General features: G+C 43.7%; 1 protein-coding gene across 1 annotated transcript in view; it reads left to right on the top strand.

The window, feature by feature from the left end:
* VEGFD (vascular endothelial growth factor D) overlaps nucleotides 1–16,839 on the top strand; it is an 85,912-nt gene that overhangs the window by 42,951 nt on the left and 26,122 nt on the right. Inside the window, exon 3 of the mRNA XM_040423313.1 lies at nucleotides 14,975–15,165. Within this exon, the coding sequence (XP_040279247.1) occupies nucleotides 14,975–15,165 (191 nt within the window). The remainder of the gene's footprint in view (nucleotides 1–14,974; nucleotides 15,166–16,839) is intronic.

The raw sequence follows: 16,839 nt of genomic DNA, 5'->3' as shown, positions 1-16,839 counted from the left end.
ACTAGAATTTGTACAGGGCGCGGTTTTCTTCTCCCTGGCTAAGAGTGCATCCAATCAGAGTGCCGCGCTCTTAGCCAGGGAGAAGGAGCTCAACAGGATGCTGCTGCTGCCGCCTATGCCGCCGTTGCGATCCTCTCCGCCGGGGACTCCAAGATGGCGCACGCCTCGGGATGTGTAAAAGCTCAAGTTCTCGCAAATCTCGCGAGAAATTGAGCTCCTTATTCCTGGCTAAGAGCGCGGCGCTGTGATTGGATGCGCTCTTAGCCAGGGAGAAGAAAACCGCACCCCCTGTATGAATTCTAGTCACCGCCTACTCGAACCGAATCGCCTTATTAGCATATGAGGCGCCAGAACTACCGGAGACCACAGCGGACGAAAGGGGGGGTCCTCTGAAAAAATAATAATCGGAAATACATCACTGGGGGCCGCACTGTTAGGTAATGTGACTGTTTCTATACATGTTTTTTGGTAAAAGGTCCTCCTTAACTTGGAAGCTTATGCTTCAATACTTTGTCCCACATTTCCGCTCGATTACATTTAATTTCATCCAATTACCTCCCTTGGATGTGGTATCCCTTTCTCAGGCTCCCACTTCGGCCTGGAACCCTGATTCCCCGCCACCCGTGATCACCATGGTAGGCGCATAAAAGAACATCGAAAGTTGATAGAGAAGATATCCAATTGGATCGTGGACATCACGGGGACGTGCGACATGGTAAAGCAGTATGTGTGCACATGCCTACACGTACTGAATGATGGGCCTGCCCCCTTCAACTTCTGGGTCTCCAAATTGAGCACATGGCCTGTGCTTGCCCTTTATGCCTTGGAGGTGCAGGCCTACCCTGCAGCCAGTGTATTGTCTGAACGTGTGTTTAGCACGACTGGAGGGGGTTATCACAGGTTATATTTCCCAATGTTTTGGGGTGTACCCTAATTTAAAAAAATAAAAATAAATTTAAAACCAAAAAGCAGTGTAGGCTACCTCCTCCTCCACCACCGCTGCTTCCACCTACACCGCCACATCCACCGCCTCCTCAACCTCCTACTCCATATGGACCTCGTCCTCCTAGATCAAGATTATTATATATATATATATTTTTAAGAATTTTATGCTATTTAAAGTAATTTCCCTATCCACATTTGTTTGCAGAGCACTTGCCATGCTCTTAACCACATGTTGATGCCATTTGCAGCCCTCTAGCCCTTTCCATGACATTTTTACAGCCATTTTAGTGCTCAAAAGTTCAGGTCCCCATTGACTTCAATGGGGTTCGGGGTCAAGTTCGGGTCCCGAACTCGAACTTTTTTGTGAAGTTCGTCCGAACCCGTCGAACCCGAACATCCAGGTGTCCACTCAACTATAGTTTTAGTGTCTCCATAGTCTGAGAGCCATAGTTTTTTCAGTTTTTGGGTGATCGTCTTAGGTAGGGTATGATTTTTGCGGGATAAGATGACGGTTTGATTGGCACTATTTTGGGGTACATATGACTTTTTGATCGCTTGCTATTATACTTTTTGTGATGTAAGGTGACAAAAAATTGCTTTTTTTACACCGTTTTTATTTTATTTTTTACAGTGTTCACCCGAGGGGTTAGGTCATGTGGTATTTTTATAGAGTAGGTTGTTACAAACTCGGCGATACCTAATATGTCTATTTTTTTCTTTTTTTACATTTAACACAATAAAAGCATTTTTGAAACAAAAAAAAAATCTGATTTTAGTGTCTCCATAGACTGTGAGCCATATTTTTTTATTTTTTTTTGGGAGATTGTCTTAGGTAGGGGCTCATTTTTTGCGGGATGAGGTGACGGTTAGATTGGTACTATTTTGGAGGGCATATGCCTTTTTGATCGCTTGGTGTTGCACTTTTAGTGATGTAAGGTCACAAAAAAATGACTTTTTTAGCATAGTTTTTTTTTTTTTTTTTTTTGACGGTGTTCACCTAAGGGGTTAGGTCATGTGATATTTTTATAGAGCCGGTAGATACGGACGCGGCGATACCTAATATGTCTACTTATAATTTACTTCACTTTGGGAAAAATACACTTTTTTTTTTATTTGAAACTTTAAATTTTTTGGGGAAAACTTTATTTTTTAAACTTTTTTTTTCTCTTTATTTTTTTGTCCCACTCTGGGACTTCAACTTTTTGGGATCTGATTCCCTTTACAATGCATCACAATACTTCTGTATTGTAATGCATTGGCTGTAAGTGTATTACAGACTGTAATACACTTACAGCCTGCTTGCCTGTGAGATCCAGGGGGCTGGATCTCACAGGCTCTCCCGGAAGGCAGCCACGATGCCTAAGGAAGGCATAGGGCTGCCTTCCCTGCCATTCGGTCGCCGTCACAGCATGGCTGCTTCCTCCCTGCACGGACATTGCACGTGCCGCGGTCAGCGCTGACCGCGGCCGTGCAGGGATTAATGCGCCGGCATCGGTGATTTCACTGATGCCAGCGCATACAGCAGGGGTCCGGCGCAGCTCCTGCACCCGCCCAATCAGCGTGCTGTACATGTACGGTGCTGGGCGTTAAGGGGTTAATAATAACCCCTCTATAGTGCCCCCAGCAGTACCAAGGCCCCGTTATAAGCCACCCGTTTAGAGCCCCCTTAGTAATGATACCCCCTATAGTGGCACAAGTACAGCATTTATAATGCCCCCTGTAGTAGCCCCTCTATCTTTAAAGCCCCAAAGCAGTACCCCCTGCAGTTACAATGACCACTGTAGTGTATCCTGTATTATAATGCCCTCTGTAGTGCCAGTACATATTATGTGCCCCCCTTTAGTGCCCATATGTATAATGCTCCTGTATTCTAATGCCCCTTATAGTGCTCCAGCCTGTATTATAATGGGCCCCCAGTAGTGCTCCAGCCTGTATTATAATTCCCCCTGTAGTGGCCTGGCTTGTATTATAACGCCCCCTGTAGTATAATGCTCTCCTGTAGGGCTTTTATGTATAATACTCTCACCCCCATTGTCCCCCTGTAGTATAATGCCCCCATAAAGCTAGCATGTATAATGCAATCTCCAGCCCTCCCCTTCTGAAAGTATAATTTCCTTGGTTTTTCCGTATCCTAATTGCATCCAGACACATACTATGAGGATATATAAATCACTCTTAGTTAAAAGACGGCACAATCCTATTAGCTCATTTGTATTTTTAGGTTGTAAGGATGACACCCAGGTTTTTTGTAATAAACAGAGTCTTCTGCCATTTGGGATCAGATGAAAACTCAAATGTCTTCCTATTCTTTTGCCCCCTAGACTACATTTTAAGATTTGGAACTTTGTAGACAACATGGTTAGATTCCTTGTTTAGGGTTCATACAAAAATTATACCATGACAATATAATGCTCTCCCCCTGTATTCCCTCTTTAAGTGCCCCCATAACACCACCAGTATATATAATGTTTCCCCGTAGTATAATGCTGTCCCTGCTCTACTCCCCTGTATTCCCCATGTAGTATACTTACTTGTGCCTAGTATTCTCTGCCGCCGTCTGCGATACAGGCCACAGGTATCTTCCTGCCTGTGGCCTAAGTTTCTGCGTGACATCGCCTGCAGTGCCAGGTCATGAGCGGTGCAATGAAATGGTGATGTCATCGTGACCGCCTGTGTCGTTCTACTGCTTCAAAGGCTAAGAGGCCTATGAGCTTATGAGGTTGAATGGCAGGAATGGGAGCCAGAAGCTCCCATGCCCCACCGTAAACTGCTCCCCCCCCCCTCAGAAGCAGGTTCGCGGCCGCCTGAGGCGAGATTCTCATCTCGCTTCATGGCAGAAGTGGGCCTGCAACCCAGTCTCGTTTTCGCTGATAGATGGGCCTGGCGCAATTTTGATCAAAAATGTGCGCAAAGAGCTTTTAATTTTCATATACGGGTAGTAACTGTCGCAGTGTGGTTCACTATGACACAGCACTGCCGTGCGGGTTGGCTGCCGTTGACGTGTCCCGGGTATGCTGATTGCTTGCGTTGTACGTGCTGGCTACGGCCATCTTTGGGTGTGTTTGAACTGTTTCCTGTGACTTGCATGCTCTCTGTGTTCATGTAGGGTTTATGTTTCCCTGACCTTCACGTCTTCCTGTTCTGGGTCGTGCCTTATCTGAGTCAGGAGCGTGGTTTATCTGAGCCATTGACATAGCCTGGAATGTCTGGCTTTATGGCGTGAATCGAGTGGTTACCCTACTCCCTGCACTCAGCCAGCAAAGGGATTGTCAACCAGTTTGGGGCTGTTGTTTAGGACAGACATTCCCAGCAGGTAGGGACAGTGGTCAGGTGAGACTAGGTCAGCACTGTTCCCTACCTTTATGTCCAGTTTGATGGCGATTATGTTTGTACCATTTGTCTACTAATCAGTTTTTTTATGCATATTCTGTGTCCGTATGTCTTGTCTGAGAAAGCTTGGGGATATGTTCAGTGGTTCTCCTAAGCCCTGAACAGTAACTATAGCAGTGATGCAGTTTACCGTTATTTATGTGTCTTTGCACATGGCAGGGTGCTGCTACTTGTAGTCCTTGTTGCTTTTATGATGCATTAACAATTTTTGCTTGTACTTGATATATCTGGCTTAAGTCAGCTGGACAAGCTAACCATGTCCACTTTCCCAACCACTGTTAAGAAATGGAGTGATATAAAAATGCAGAATATCACAAAATGTTTGCATAAATGAGCCCAAAAAGTCTGAAAGCCCTATTTTGTGACCTTTGTGATTACATTTATTCTTGTGTGCTCTTTACTAATTTCACACCCATCTTTTTATTGTCCTTACATTGTTCTTTATATGTGTAGTCAGGGATGTACTGGGAACTTAAAGTGAGGAGGGCTCAGGTGGCCCACTGAGTTTCAGCCCACTGGGAAATTTCCCTGTAGGGTCTATGGCCAGTAGCACCTAATTTATAAATAGCAGTGCCAGCCTTTTTTCTGCTTTCTCTATAGTAAGATAAAAACATAACTCCAACCCTTATCAAGCTATATTCTGATAGTAATTAGCAAAGAATTGTGGGCCTATTATATACTAGATTGTATGTAAGGGGCTGTGTAAGGACTGCTATAGTCACTGGGGGTACACTCTGCTAGAGCGTTTGGTGCACTACGACTCACTTTATGGTGAGCCCAACATATTCCATGTATCAATTGTTGAGCAACAAGGGGCCCACAAACTCTTACTGCACAGGGGCCTTGTACTTTTATTCCCGTGAATGGGAAAAAGCTACAATACCAAGCACAGTCACTACGAAAAGTAAGTCATGTCCAGTGCGAACCAGTGTAAAACTGGTGTAAACAAGTAAGAAACTGCAGCACTCAGCCAAGAATTGTAATCCCCTCCAAACAGATGATCACCAGGGGTGCGGAGAGCCAGATCTCACCAATATAACCTATATATCGTCTTTAAAATAGTCTACTGAATCCAGTATAGGATTAAAACAAGCACAAAAACAGTTTCTACATCAATGATTGGTTCGCCATTCAAAGTGCCTCCCCAGCTGTACCTCAGGAGCACCCGGGGGGAACCTCACTAGTGATGCCTGCCTCATAGTTTTGAGAACAAGGGCTCTAAAACAAGATTTTTCTTTTTGAATAATAAGCCACCACCTGAAATCAAATTGCATGATGCAAGGAAACACTCTACAGCAATTGTCTACACATGGACCATCTGAATTTGGATGAACGTACTGAACTCTATATAGACAGGGAGCGGGGACCAAAATTAGTCCGAGACTACAGGACAGTATTTTGCATTTCTGTGTAGTTAGCATTTTTGATCTGAAATACAGATCAAATGTTAGTTAATGGGGAAACGCACACATCCAGGAGTTTTCACGCCCACATTTCCATGCAGAGGCTATATACTGTAATTCATGTTAAAGGATGCCTCACTGCAAGCCACATGAGGGCGGCCTCTAAGAAGTCAATGGAGCCTGTAAAAAAGTATCCATTATAGGGATGTCAATTTTTCTTTCTTGTCACCTCCATACTAGTCAGGTGTCTTGCACACCCTTGCAGATCCCCTTGGGTCTTCATTTTCTAGTACAATCAGGGTAGAACAAACCATAAATCCATTGGTTATCCTAAGGTTATAGTAGGTAATCAATATCATATCGATGGTGGTCCAACATCCCACACTCCTAGTGATCAGCTTCCGGTACCGGAGCTAGCTCCGCTCAATGTATAGTGGTGGTGAGATTCATGCGAACCTAACTGCAGTAACATGTCACGGCCACTACACTCTGAATGGAGCTGTGCTTCTGGCTCCATTAAAAGTGCTCGATCCGATGCCCGAGGCCGCAAGGAACAGCAAATTGGTGGGAGTGTGGGGTGTCAGACGCCCACCATTCGGTTAGTGATGTCCTGTCCTGAGAATAATTCACCAATATCTTGAGCCCAGAAAACCACTTTAGGGCCCATTCGCATGACAGTATGGTCGCCGCGCCTGCGCTGCAGACAGCAAAAAGCAGTCAGCAATGCACGGGCTATGTGAATCCCGTTGACTTGAATGGGTCCGTGATCCGGAAAAGATAGGACACATCCTATCTTTTGCGTTGTGGAGGCACGGACCTGAAAGCCACGGAAGTGCTTCTAATTCGTGCCTCCATTCCGCAAAACATAGGACATGTCCTATCTTTGGCCGTATCTTGCGGATCGCGGACCCATTAAAGTCAATGGGTTTGCGGTCCACAGTACGGGCACGGAGCCCTCATGGTCGTGTGAATGGGCCCTTAACAACCTAAGAAATCATACACACAATATGTGGAGAATGTGTACGCGTATAGATCAATACTCTTCATGTTTAATAGAATTCCTTTATAATGTATTGCATTGGGGGTCATATCCTTTCATGTAGATTATTTTTTTCTGAGTTATATTTGGGGGAAGTGACATTAAAAGGAGATTTTAATGATCTGACCAGAAGAATGTCTGCAGACTGATAAGTGGTGTTCTCTGATGGTTGACACACGAGAAATGCCATCTACCAAAATGTGCACAAATCTAGCTGAGACCACATCTTGGACGGCAACCGCTAATTGTCTGTCAACAGCATGAGAACCGAAATGTGCGCGATCTACACGGCCATGGGAACGATTCTAACTGCAGATAGCATGTAGAGAGGCATCATCTGTTGGACACAGAGCACCCTGGGTTAGGTCTGATAGTCTGGGAGAGCTGCTGAAGTCAATGTGAAATAAATATAGACCAGACTAGTTCCTTATACACCGAGTGACCATATTACTTAGGGCTAATGCACATGAATGTATTTTGTTTCCGTGTCCATTCCATTTTTTTGTGCAGCCCATATGCAGAACCATTTACTTCAATGGGACCACAAAAAACGGAAATGACAAGGTGTGCATTCCGTGTCTGTATGTCCGCATGGACGTTCTGCAAAAATATAGAACATGTCATATTATTGCCCGCATTACAGACAAGGATAGGACTGTTCTATTAGGGGTCAGCGGTTCCGTTCTGCAAAATTCAGAATGCACACAGGCGGTAGCCGTGTTTTGCGGATCTGAAATTTGCAGACAGTAAAACATCCAATGGTCGTGTGTATGAGCCCTGAAGGTCTACAGTGGACTAAGCTGATGGCAAAAAAACTGCTATACCAAGCAAAGGAGCTATGAAAAGTGTATAAACTGGTGTAAACAATGAAGAGACTGCAGTGCTCACCAGAGCATCCTAACCCCTTCCAAGCAGCTGATCACCTGGGGTGCCGGGAGTCAGTCCCCCAGCAATATAATCTTTATCTAATAGCAATTGGTTGCTATATCAGTCAGAAGCCTTGGGGCCTGCCAGCTACAGAAGCCTATGAAGCCCAGCCCCTACGCAAACTGTAAGTGTAAAACTGACAGTTACGATGTAGTACAATATGTATTGTACTGCATTGTACCAGCGTTCAGACCCTCAAATTCTAAAGTCCCCTAGTGGGACAAAAAAAAAGTAAAACAAAATTAAAAAGTGTTTAAAAAAAAATTAAAGTTTCAAGTAAAAGAAAGCTCCCCTTCCCCCATAAAGCAATTTACTACTGAAAGAATTTGGTATCATCACGCCCATAACGACCAGCTCTATACAAAATATCACATGATCCAACACATTTATGGCATTTCCTCACCCAGTAGAACACGCCTAACAATTTTAAGTGGAATAGTGTGTCTCAGATGGCTTGTAGTGTTAAAATGCTCACTCTACCCTTGATACATTACTTGAGGGGTATATTTCTAAAATGGGCTCACTTATTGGGGTTTTCACTGTAGGGGTACATAAGGATCTCTTCAATGTGACATGGCACGGAAAACCATTCCAGCAAAATATGCCCTCCAAAAGCCGAAATGGCGCTCCTTTCCTCTAAGCCCTGCAGTGTGCCCATACAGTATACAATCACTAAATGGGGTGTTGTCGTATCTTCATAAAAAAAAAATTTGGGGTGGGTGTGCTTTTTCTAGTATTACTTCTTGTGAAAATGAAAAATTTGGGGCTAAAACAACATTTAACAACCAGATACCCCTTTAAATGATAATTTAGGTCTAGCTACATACATGTGATGGTATATTTCATAAAGATAGATTTATGTAATTGTGAGAGTAAAACATTTCAATAGCAGTTCTTCCCCTTGGCTTTTTCTCAACATTTCGTCAGCATTAATATTGAGAAATTTATTACGTTGGCATGAGATGGTGATCCTGTATATTAGGTACTGGCATGGAGAGACAATCTCACAGCAGGGAGAATTATTAGAGCCTGGCTCTAGAGAAGTTTATCATACCACACTTCATAAAACTGCAGCCTCTATCAGTGGGGATGCTCATTAAGTTTCTCCTACATCTTTAGATGTTGATGTTGGCTCTTTCGGATTTGTTTCCAGTCATTTATTTTGCATCTGTTTTATTTGCTTTAACTTTAAATGGCCTTTCTAGCTGGGATGACTCCCATGTTTGAGGAATACAACCAATGCAAAACCAACAGGTGCTTCCAAATGTTTCCTAGCAATGTCCTTATCTGTTTTCTGTGCCTGGTTAATAATCATGCAGTCAGGTGCCACCAAGTTTTACAATTGGGCTTGGGCTCTGTTCAGACCCCTTTTTTTTCTCAGTGCAAATTCTCAATTCTATCCATAGACCCTGGGAGCGTAGTTTTAGCATACACTGACCATATGGTCAGCATACATTTTTTTTTATTACTTGGAAAGCGTAATCTGCTGAGCTTTCCGATACAGAGGGAACACAGTTAAAAGTATACCACGTGGTATCATTATTTTTACATTTGGGAGACAAGGGTCATAGCTGTCTCTCTTATGCCTGTACAAGATCCACCTTCAAAGGCTTTTGTCAGAGGTATATGTTAGGGAATACCCTTGATGCATCAACAAGTTGGTCCACATTTAACAATTTTTTATTCAGGTAGACTTTGCCATAAATTGTGCCAAAATCGGAAGCAAATGGGCGTGGAGGTTTAGGTCTTTTTATGCCAGGAAAACTGGCAGTGGGGGGATGGCAAATTCCTCTAATGGGGTTTGATGGCACATGCCATGATTGAAATCGGATGCATATAGAGAAATAGTAGGGGGCTCAGGCGCAGGCCAATTGCAACTCTACAAAATGTTATATAAATGTGTGAATAAACCCTAAAGCTGACCATACACATCAGATAAAAGTCGACTGAACAAGTACATTTTAGCAGAGATGCCCAAAATTCTGAGGCTATGTTCACATTTTTGTACCCATTCATTGTCAATAGGGACAAAACTGAACAAACCGGAATGGAGTACACCAGAATGCATTATGTTCCGGTTTGTTGTGTTCCCATGATGGACACGAAACCTCTGCAAGCAGCGTTTTTGTGTGTAGCATGGGAAACTGAAGAAGCCAGATCTGGCACTACAAACCATTTAAGTCAATGGTGCCGGATCTGTGTTTTTCGGACACAAAAAAACTGATCTGGCGCCCCATCACTTACAATGGTTTTAGTGCCGGATTCCGTTTCTTCCGGATCCCTTCAGAACAGAGGCAGCCGGTTGTATTGTAATAACGGAAGCGTTTTGCTGTGGTTTTGATATTTCATGCCAGATCTCAAAACCAGACAGCAAAAGTGCAGATATGAAAGTAGCCTTACATATAAGGGCCCCTCTTGATTGTGGTAGCGTTTCAGCTTGCTTGAAAATTTATTTCCACCAAACATAAGCAGCAACCAAAGGAATCCACCAAGTATCCCCTTGTAGCCATGGAAATTAGTATGCATGTGGGCCTAGCCATGTGGAGGGAAGAGTAAAAGCTTGGCAGTCCTTAAAAAACAATGGAGAGGCAGGGGCATGGGACCACCATTCTCGAGATTGATAAGGGGTCTCAGGAGCAAGACCCTCACTGTGTTTAATCTCGGGAAAACCCCTGTAACTCCAGTCACCTCAGGAGCCTAGAGGCTCAAAGTATGTAACTGGCTGACATTGCTTCTGCGGTTTCACTGCATTCTCTTTATGCAGTTGAAATAAACATGGCTATTCAACCATGTCCTGCTGATGAATGCGGTGCAGAAAAAGACAACAACACAGCATCTAATCGGAAATGTTTCAGTAAATGAGTAATACTCCAGGCAACTCTGAAACCAACTTTTTTCAATATAGTTGTTCACGTTGAAAAAATGATACAAAAGCCTATGTTCTTCCATGTATCACACTACAGAAAAGGCTCAAAAACATGGATAATCAGTCTCATTGCTTAATGTAAATGCACACCTCTCAAATGTGTTTTCCATAGAGAGGATTGTAGATAGGGGACTGCTAGCGGGGCATGTGTCCTGGGTGCTCGATGGAGAAGGTGGCACTCTGCCTTGGCCCAAGTATTTAGAGAGAAAGCTAGGGCAGTGCAAGAAGAGAAGCCAAGCTAAAACTCAACATAAGTACTGTATGTAAATTTAATCTAACCCTGATAAGATGCATGCAAACAACCTCCATTCCCCATCAATCTAGAACAATGTTAGTGCATAGTTAAAGGCCATGTACCCTTCAGAGGCATTTTTTTATGATTGCATGTTACCATTTTTGGCTAAAAATAATTTTTTCAATTGGCCTTTATTAAAAATATTCAGCCACTGTTATGCAAGCGGTTGTGGACCCACTGCGCCACTTACTGGGTATACTCCGGAGGGGCGTAAACTAAGCAGCTACCTGGTATTCACTAGAGCCCCTGATGGTGGGGATAGGCTTGGGCCATAGGGTAGCTGCCAGGTGCCACTCCAGAGTAGTCCCCCCAAGTCAGTGGCAGCTGACAGGGGGTCAGAGTGCTCGGTGCAAGCACCAAGGGACGTACGAGGCCTGGAGGTACGGATCAGGACAGGCGACAATCAAGCAAAGTCAGCAAACAAGATCCGAGGTCAGGGCAGGCAGCAAACAGGCAAAGTCCATAAACGAAGTCCGAGGTCAGAGGCAGGCGGCAGAAAGCAAAGTCAGGAGTACAATTGCAGGATTCGGTACACAGGAAGGTAGACAAGATAAACACCTTTGCACAGGGTACTAGACAGGCTAGACACTGAGGTTGCTCAGGCAACTTCCTGTAGTAGGAAGTGCCTTTAAATACCTGCTGCAATCCAGCCATAGCTCGTGAGACAGAGGGCGTGTGTGTGTTGCCTCTTAGGTGAGAGAGACACACCCATGCAAGCTTCAACACTAATGCAAGTCTCCAGCAGGAAGGAAACTCTGGCATGGAACATATGTAGCAGATTTAAGTTAGTTGCTGCCCGTGTTTTCAGCTGGGCAGCAGGAGGGAAAAGAGGGAGCCCGGCGCCCGTGGCCTGATGATAGGGGCCGCTGGGCTAGCAGCCACTGTTAACAGTTTTTCTAGCTGTGTGACTGGTACTTTCACTTTGTGCTGGTCATCTAATAAACATTATCTCTAAACTACTGAGAGGTCATAAACAGTTATTTAAGCCACATTTAGGGAGCAGGTCAGAGAGCAGAGATAAGGAGGGTGCTAGTAGAGCATCTCAGCTATGTTCAGAAAAAAAGGACTTAGCTCTAAAAGAGTACAATGCAATGATTAAAAAAAATGCCCCCAAAGGTATACATACTATTACATTTTGCATTATGCACATATATTGGCTCAGGCAGCACATTACATGAAAAACTGACCATAATATACATTACTGCTTTAATCTCATGCGTTGGCTTGTTTCCTAAAGTATTAGAATTAATCATTATCAATTAATATTTATTGAGAAAATATGGTCTGAAAATATGACCTTAGATTTCTGTGTAGTGATTCCAAAGGCATAAAAAGTATATAGAATGGCTAAAGCTGCCAAGTCTTTACATCATATGTGACCTAAATTTAGATACCGCTGAACTTGTAAAGTGTTTCATATTTAGAATATATGAGCCAAAGTAGACCATACACCAGGAGTTCTTAGGAGCCCAAGCAGGTTCCCTTTTTCTGATAGAAACAAGTTTAAAGGGGTTGTCTTGCATTTATGGTCCCGGTCAGGATCATGGGCCTGGACAAGTCTTCCCCATGATTGTGTAGCCTACTGAACCAGACTAAGCGACCATTTAAAGTTTTCGGAAACCTTTGCAGGTGTTTTCTGTTGATTAGCTGATTAGAGTGTGACACCATGAGTCTCCAATATTGAACTTTTTCATAATCTTCAAATTTTCGAAGATACTGACTTTTGGGTTTTCATTTGCTGTAAGCCATAATCAACATTAAAATAAATGCTTAAATGCTTGAAATAGATAACTCTGGATGTAATGAATCTACTCGTATATGAGTGGAGTTTCACTTTTCTTTATATGTATACAGAACCTTTTATGTGTGGATACAGTGGCATAGCTATTGAGGTCGCAGCAATCACAACTGTGACAGGGCCCCCTTGCCAGTGGTGCACCGCCATTTACCATATTTTTGGCTTTATAAGACACAGTGCATTATGGAAGCGCTCACTAGTATGCATGAGGCGCAGGGAGATGTGAGTGAAGCGCTGTACTCGCTGCACTGCCTGGAGAAGACCAGGGAATGCTGACTGCAGGAAAGACCGTTGGACATCTAGAGTAGCGGTGGAGCAGGAGAGGTAAGTTCATTTATTTATTTTACGGTCTGATCTGAGGTCGGATGTGGGTATCTGACATGGAGGTCTAAAGAGGGTCTTAATCTGAGGTCTGATATGGGGGGGCCTGATCTGAGGTCTGATGAGGGGGTCTAAAATGTTGGTTTAATGGGGTTATCATCTGATATGGGGGTCTGACATGGAGGTCAATAGGAGGTTTGATATGGGGGGGTTCAATGGGGTCTCATCTGAAGTTTGATATGGGGGTCTGAGGATCTGATATGGGGGTCTGACCTGAAATGTGATATGGGGGTCTGATCTGAGGATCTGATATAGGGGTCTGATTTAAAGTCTGATATGGGGTTCAGATTTGAGGTCAGATATGGGAGTCTAATCTGATATGGGGGTATGAACTGAAGATCTGATATGGAGGTCTAATTTGAGGTCTGATATGGGGGTCTGATCTGAGGTGTGATATGGGGTCTGATCTGAAAGGTAAGGGGTATGTAAGGGGATATGTTTTGTACTGGTGCCCAATATAAGGGGTATTTTTTGTACTGACACACATTATAGGGGGTATTTTTGTACACCTTGTAAGGAGAAGTATTAGTACTGAGGGGCTATGGGGAACATGATTAATAGTATGGCCACAATGGGGGCATTATTACAATCAGGGGCACTGTTAATACTATGTCCTCTGGGAGATTATTTCTATTGGTGGGATTTTGGGGAGCACTATTACTGTGGGGGGCACCCTGGCACAGTATCAGCTTAGCACAATTATTTTGGGGGGGATGTCATGTTTATACTATTAGTATTAGGCATTATTTGCTGGGCCGTTATTTTTTAGGGCACTGTGTGTCAATACTAGTATTTTCAGGGAGTCTGTTTCTGCAGTACCGTATTGGGGAGCACAGCGGGCACAGTACTGGGGGGCAGGATGGGGTTTTCAGAAGGTGGGAGGATAATGGAAAAGTAGGAAACTTAAGATGTCTGTGTGTCAAACTGCAGAGACAAGAGGTGGCTGAAAGAAATCATCATGAAGGTCTGGTCTGAATCGAGAAGATGAGGAAAGAGAACATCTACATCAGAGTAGACATCACTGGATGTAAGAGGTATGTGCGCTGTATTACCCTGTGTATTTGTAGCGCTGTATGTAACGTTTTCCAAGTATGTCTTTAACAGTAGGGCTAGAGAGAAGGGGTTAGGTTAAGAATTTGGTATGGGGGGGTAGTGTTTCAAATTTTGCTTCAGGCAGCAGAAAAACTAGGTGCACCCCTGCCCCTTGCCACAAAGCACTGAGGGAAGGGGGCCCAAGCTGAACTCTTGCACCAGGGTCCATCAGCATGTGTGGATAGTTTGTAGATTTACTATCCTGCCCAACAATACGATAGACAGGTCACCTGCCATTAAACCATCCTGCTTCTAATGATAAGATAACTCTGAAAGCTGAAAAGTGAGTTTCAGACAACAGGAAATGTCAACTTATAATAAAAAAAATACATATATTATATATATATATCTATATATCTATATATATATCAATAATGTCACATTTCTGGTGAGATTTTCTTTAATGTTAACCCTGTATTACCATTTTATAGACTAAATAAAGCATTAAACTTTTTTGAACTTTTACAAAACTATGGCCCAGATTTACTGTCCATATGCGCCATTTTGTGCCATAATTTTGGTGCAATTCTGGCGTAAAAATCTGTCTCAAGGTAAGCCAGCCAACAGTTGGTATAGATTCAGTGAAGTGTTTATTCCTGCACCACATTTATCATCCAGCCTGAGCCCCTGTGATAAATCTGGTGCAGGTCTACACAGCTAGTCTAAGTTTACGCCATCTACAGGATTAGTAAATCTGTATCTATATGTCCTCTATACATTTTTTTATGCATTACCTCTATTTAAGCTATCACGGATAACATTATTCATCTAAATGCAGCTATTGATGAGGAGTGGCAGAAGACGCAGTGCATGCCCAGAGAAACCTGTGTGGATGTGGGAAAGGACCTCGGCACAGCTACCAGCACATTCTTCAAGCCGCCCTGTGTCTCGGTGTACAGATGCGGAGGTTGCTGTAATGAAGAGGGTGTCACTTGCTTGAATACCACCACTTCTTATGTCCTGAAAACGGTAAATAAAAGGTCCTTAAACCTGGCACCAGCCAAACGTGACGTTATTCCTGATTAATGTGTGCGCACTGTCTGCAGTGTTTTATTGTATGCTCAGCTATTTGTGCTCTAGGAGGGTGAAGTATGACACCAACGACTAAACGTTGTTGAGGGTTGCTGGGCAGACCAGAGACTGATTTATAGGCTATAACAGTGGTTCTTAACTGACATATATCGTGGGGACCTAAGACCTTTAGTTTTCACACTGAAGAGGTGCGCCTTGACTTTAAAGGGAGTCTGTCACCAGGAAATCCATTGTTAAACTGGTCACAATGCCTTGTAGGACTAGCTCAGCTTAATGGAATGATACTTTCCACTTAGGCCTCTTGCACACGACCGTATGCCCTCTGAAACTTAGGGTCCGTGAGCGGGCCATATGCCCCGGAGCGGCATACATTGTGCGCACGGGAGCGCACAGCATTATAGGTTATTATGATGCTGTGCGCTCCCGTGCGCACGATGTATGCCGCTCTGGGACATATGGCCTGCTCACGGACCGTATGTCTCAGAGGGCATACGGTTGTGTGCAAGAGGCCTTAGTTACCTGTTCCTTTATTCAGGAGGAAATATAATTTTAATCCATATGCAAGTGAGCAGTTAAGTGCACTGAGGGCAGCCCCAAGCCACTCTGTGCACCTTTGTTCCTCCTACTTCCTTTGCTAGCCCCTCCCTCCCCTTCTTTATTGACAAGGAAAGACATCTTGTCTGCCCCTATCAAACAAAGAGAGGGAGAGGCTAGCAGAGGAAGTAGGAGGAGCAAGGGCGCACAGAGTGGTTTGGAGCGGCACTCATGCACTTAAATGCTCATTTGAATATTGGTTAAAAGTAGTTTTTCACCAGAATAAAGCAATGGATCACTAAGTGAAAGGTATCATTACATTCAGCTGAGCTAACTGGTTTATCAGTAAATTTCCTGGTGACAGACTCACTGGAATGTTTCCGTCAGAGAAAAAAGTCACAAATGACTAGGGATGAGAGAACTCGGACTTTACAGGTTTGAAGTTCGGTGTTCGGGCAGTGAAGGAATCCCGTCTGGTTTCCGTTATGCAGGACTTTGTTTTTCGTCCTGCACAATGGAAACCAGACGGATCCGTTATGCTATCCCATAGACTTCTATTATGACGGATCACAACAGAATGTCTCTTAAAGGCTTCCGCTTTGCATCCAGTCATAGAATTCCGTTATATTCTGTTATGACGGAATCCATAATGGGATTCCTCCACTGCCCAAACGCTGAACCTGTAAAGTTTGCGTTCGTTCTTCCTACAAATGACCAACACAAATTTTGTCATAGTTGACATGAAGCATGTAATTTATCCAGGTCCTCTATATTTGAAGTTGTGGATCATCAGAAAACCCCCTTCACACTTTTAGACTCCATGCACACAACAGTATACGGTTGCGGTTTGCAAATTGCGGATCAGCAAAACAGGTCAAGCACTGACTACTAGGAGATATCAAACAATATAGCAGACACATAACTATGAGTCCACTGTATTTATAAGGGGAGAGCTCCCTTACACAATGATTGACAGGCTGCTGTATATCTGTATGTACACACTTGGCACATCAATCACTGCTGACAGGGGCAGGAGGAGACGGTAGCAGCAGGGGAGCGTTCCCCCCATGAAAACGG

The sequence above is a fragment of the Bufo bufo genome, chromosome 3 (genome assembly GCF_905171765.1).
Source record: "Bufo bufo chromosome 3, aBufBuf1.1, whole genome shotgun sequence".
NCBI lineage: Eukaryota > Metazoa > Chordata > Amphibia > Anura > Bufonidae > Bufo > Bufo bufo.
Note: the sequence above shows the minus strand (reverse complement) of the source record. Positions and strands in the feature narration are given on the sequence as shown.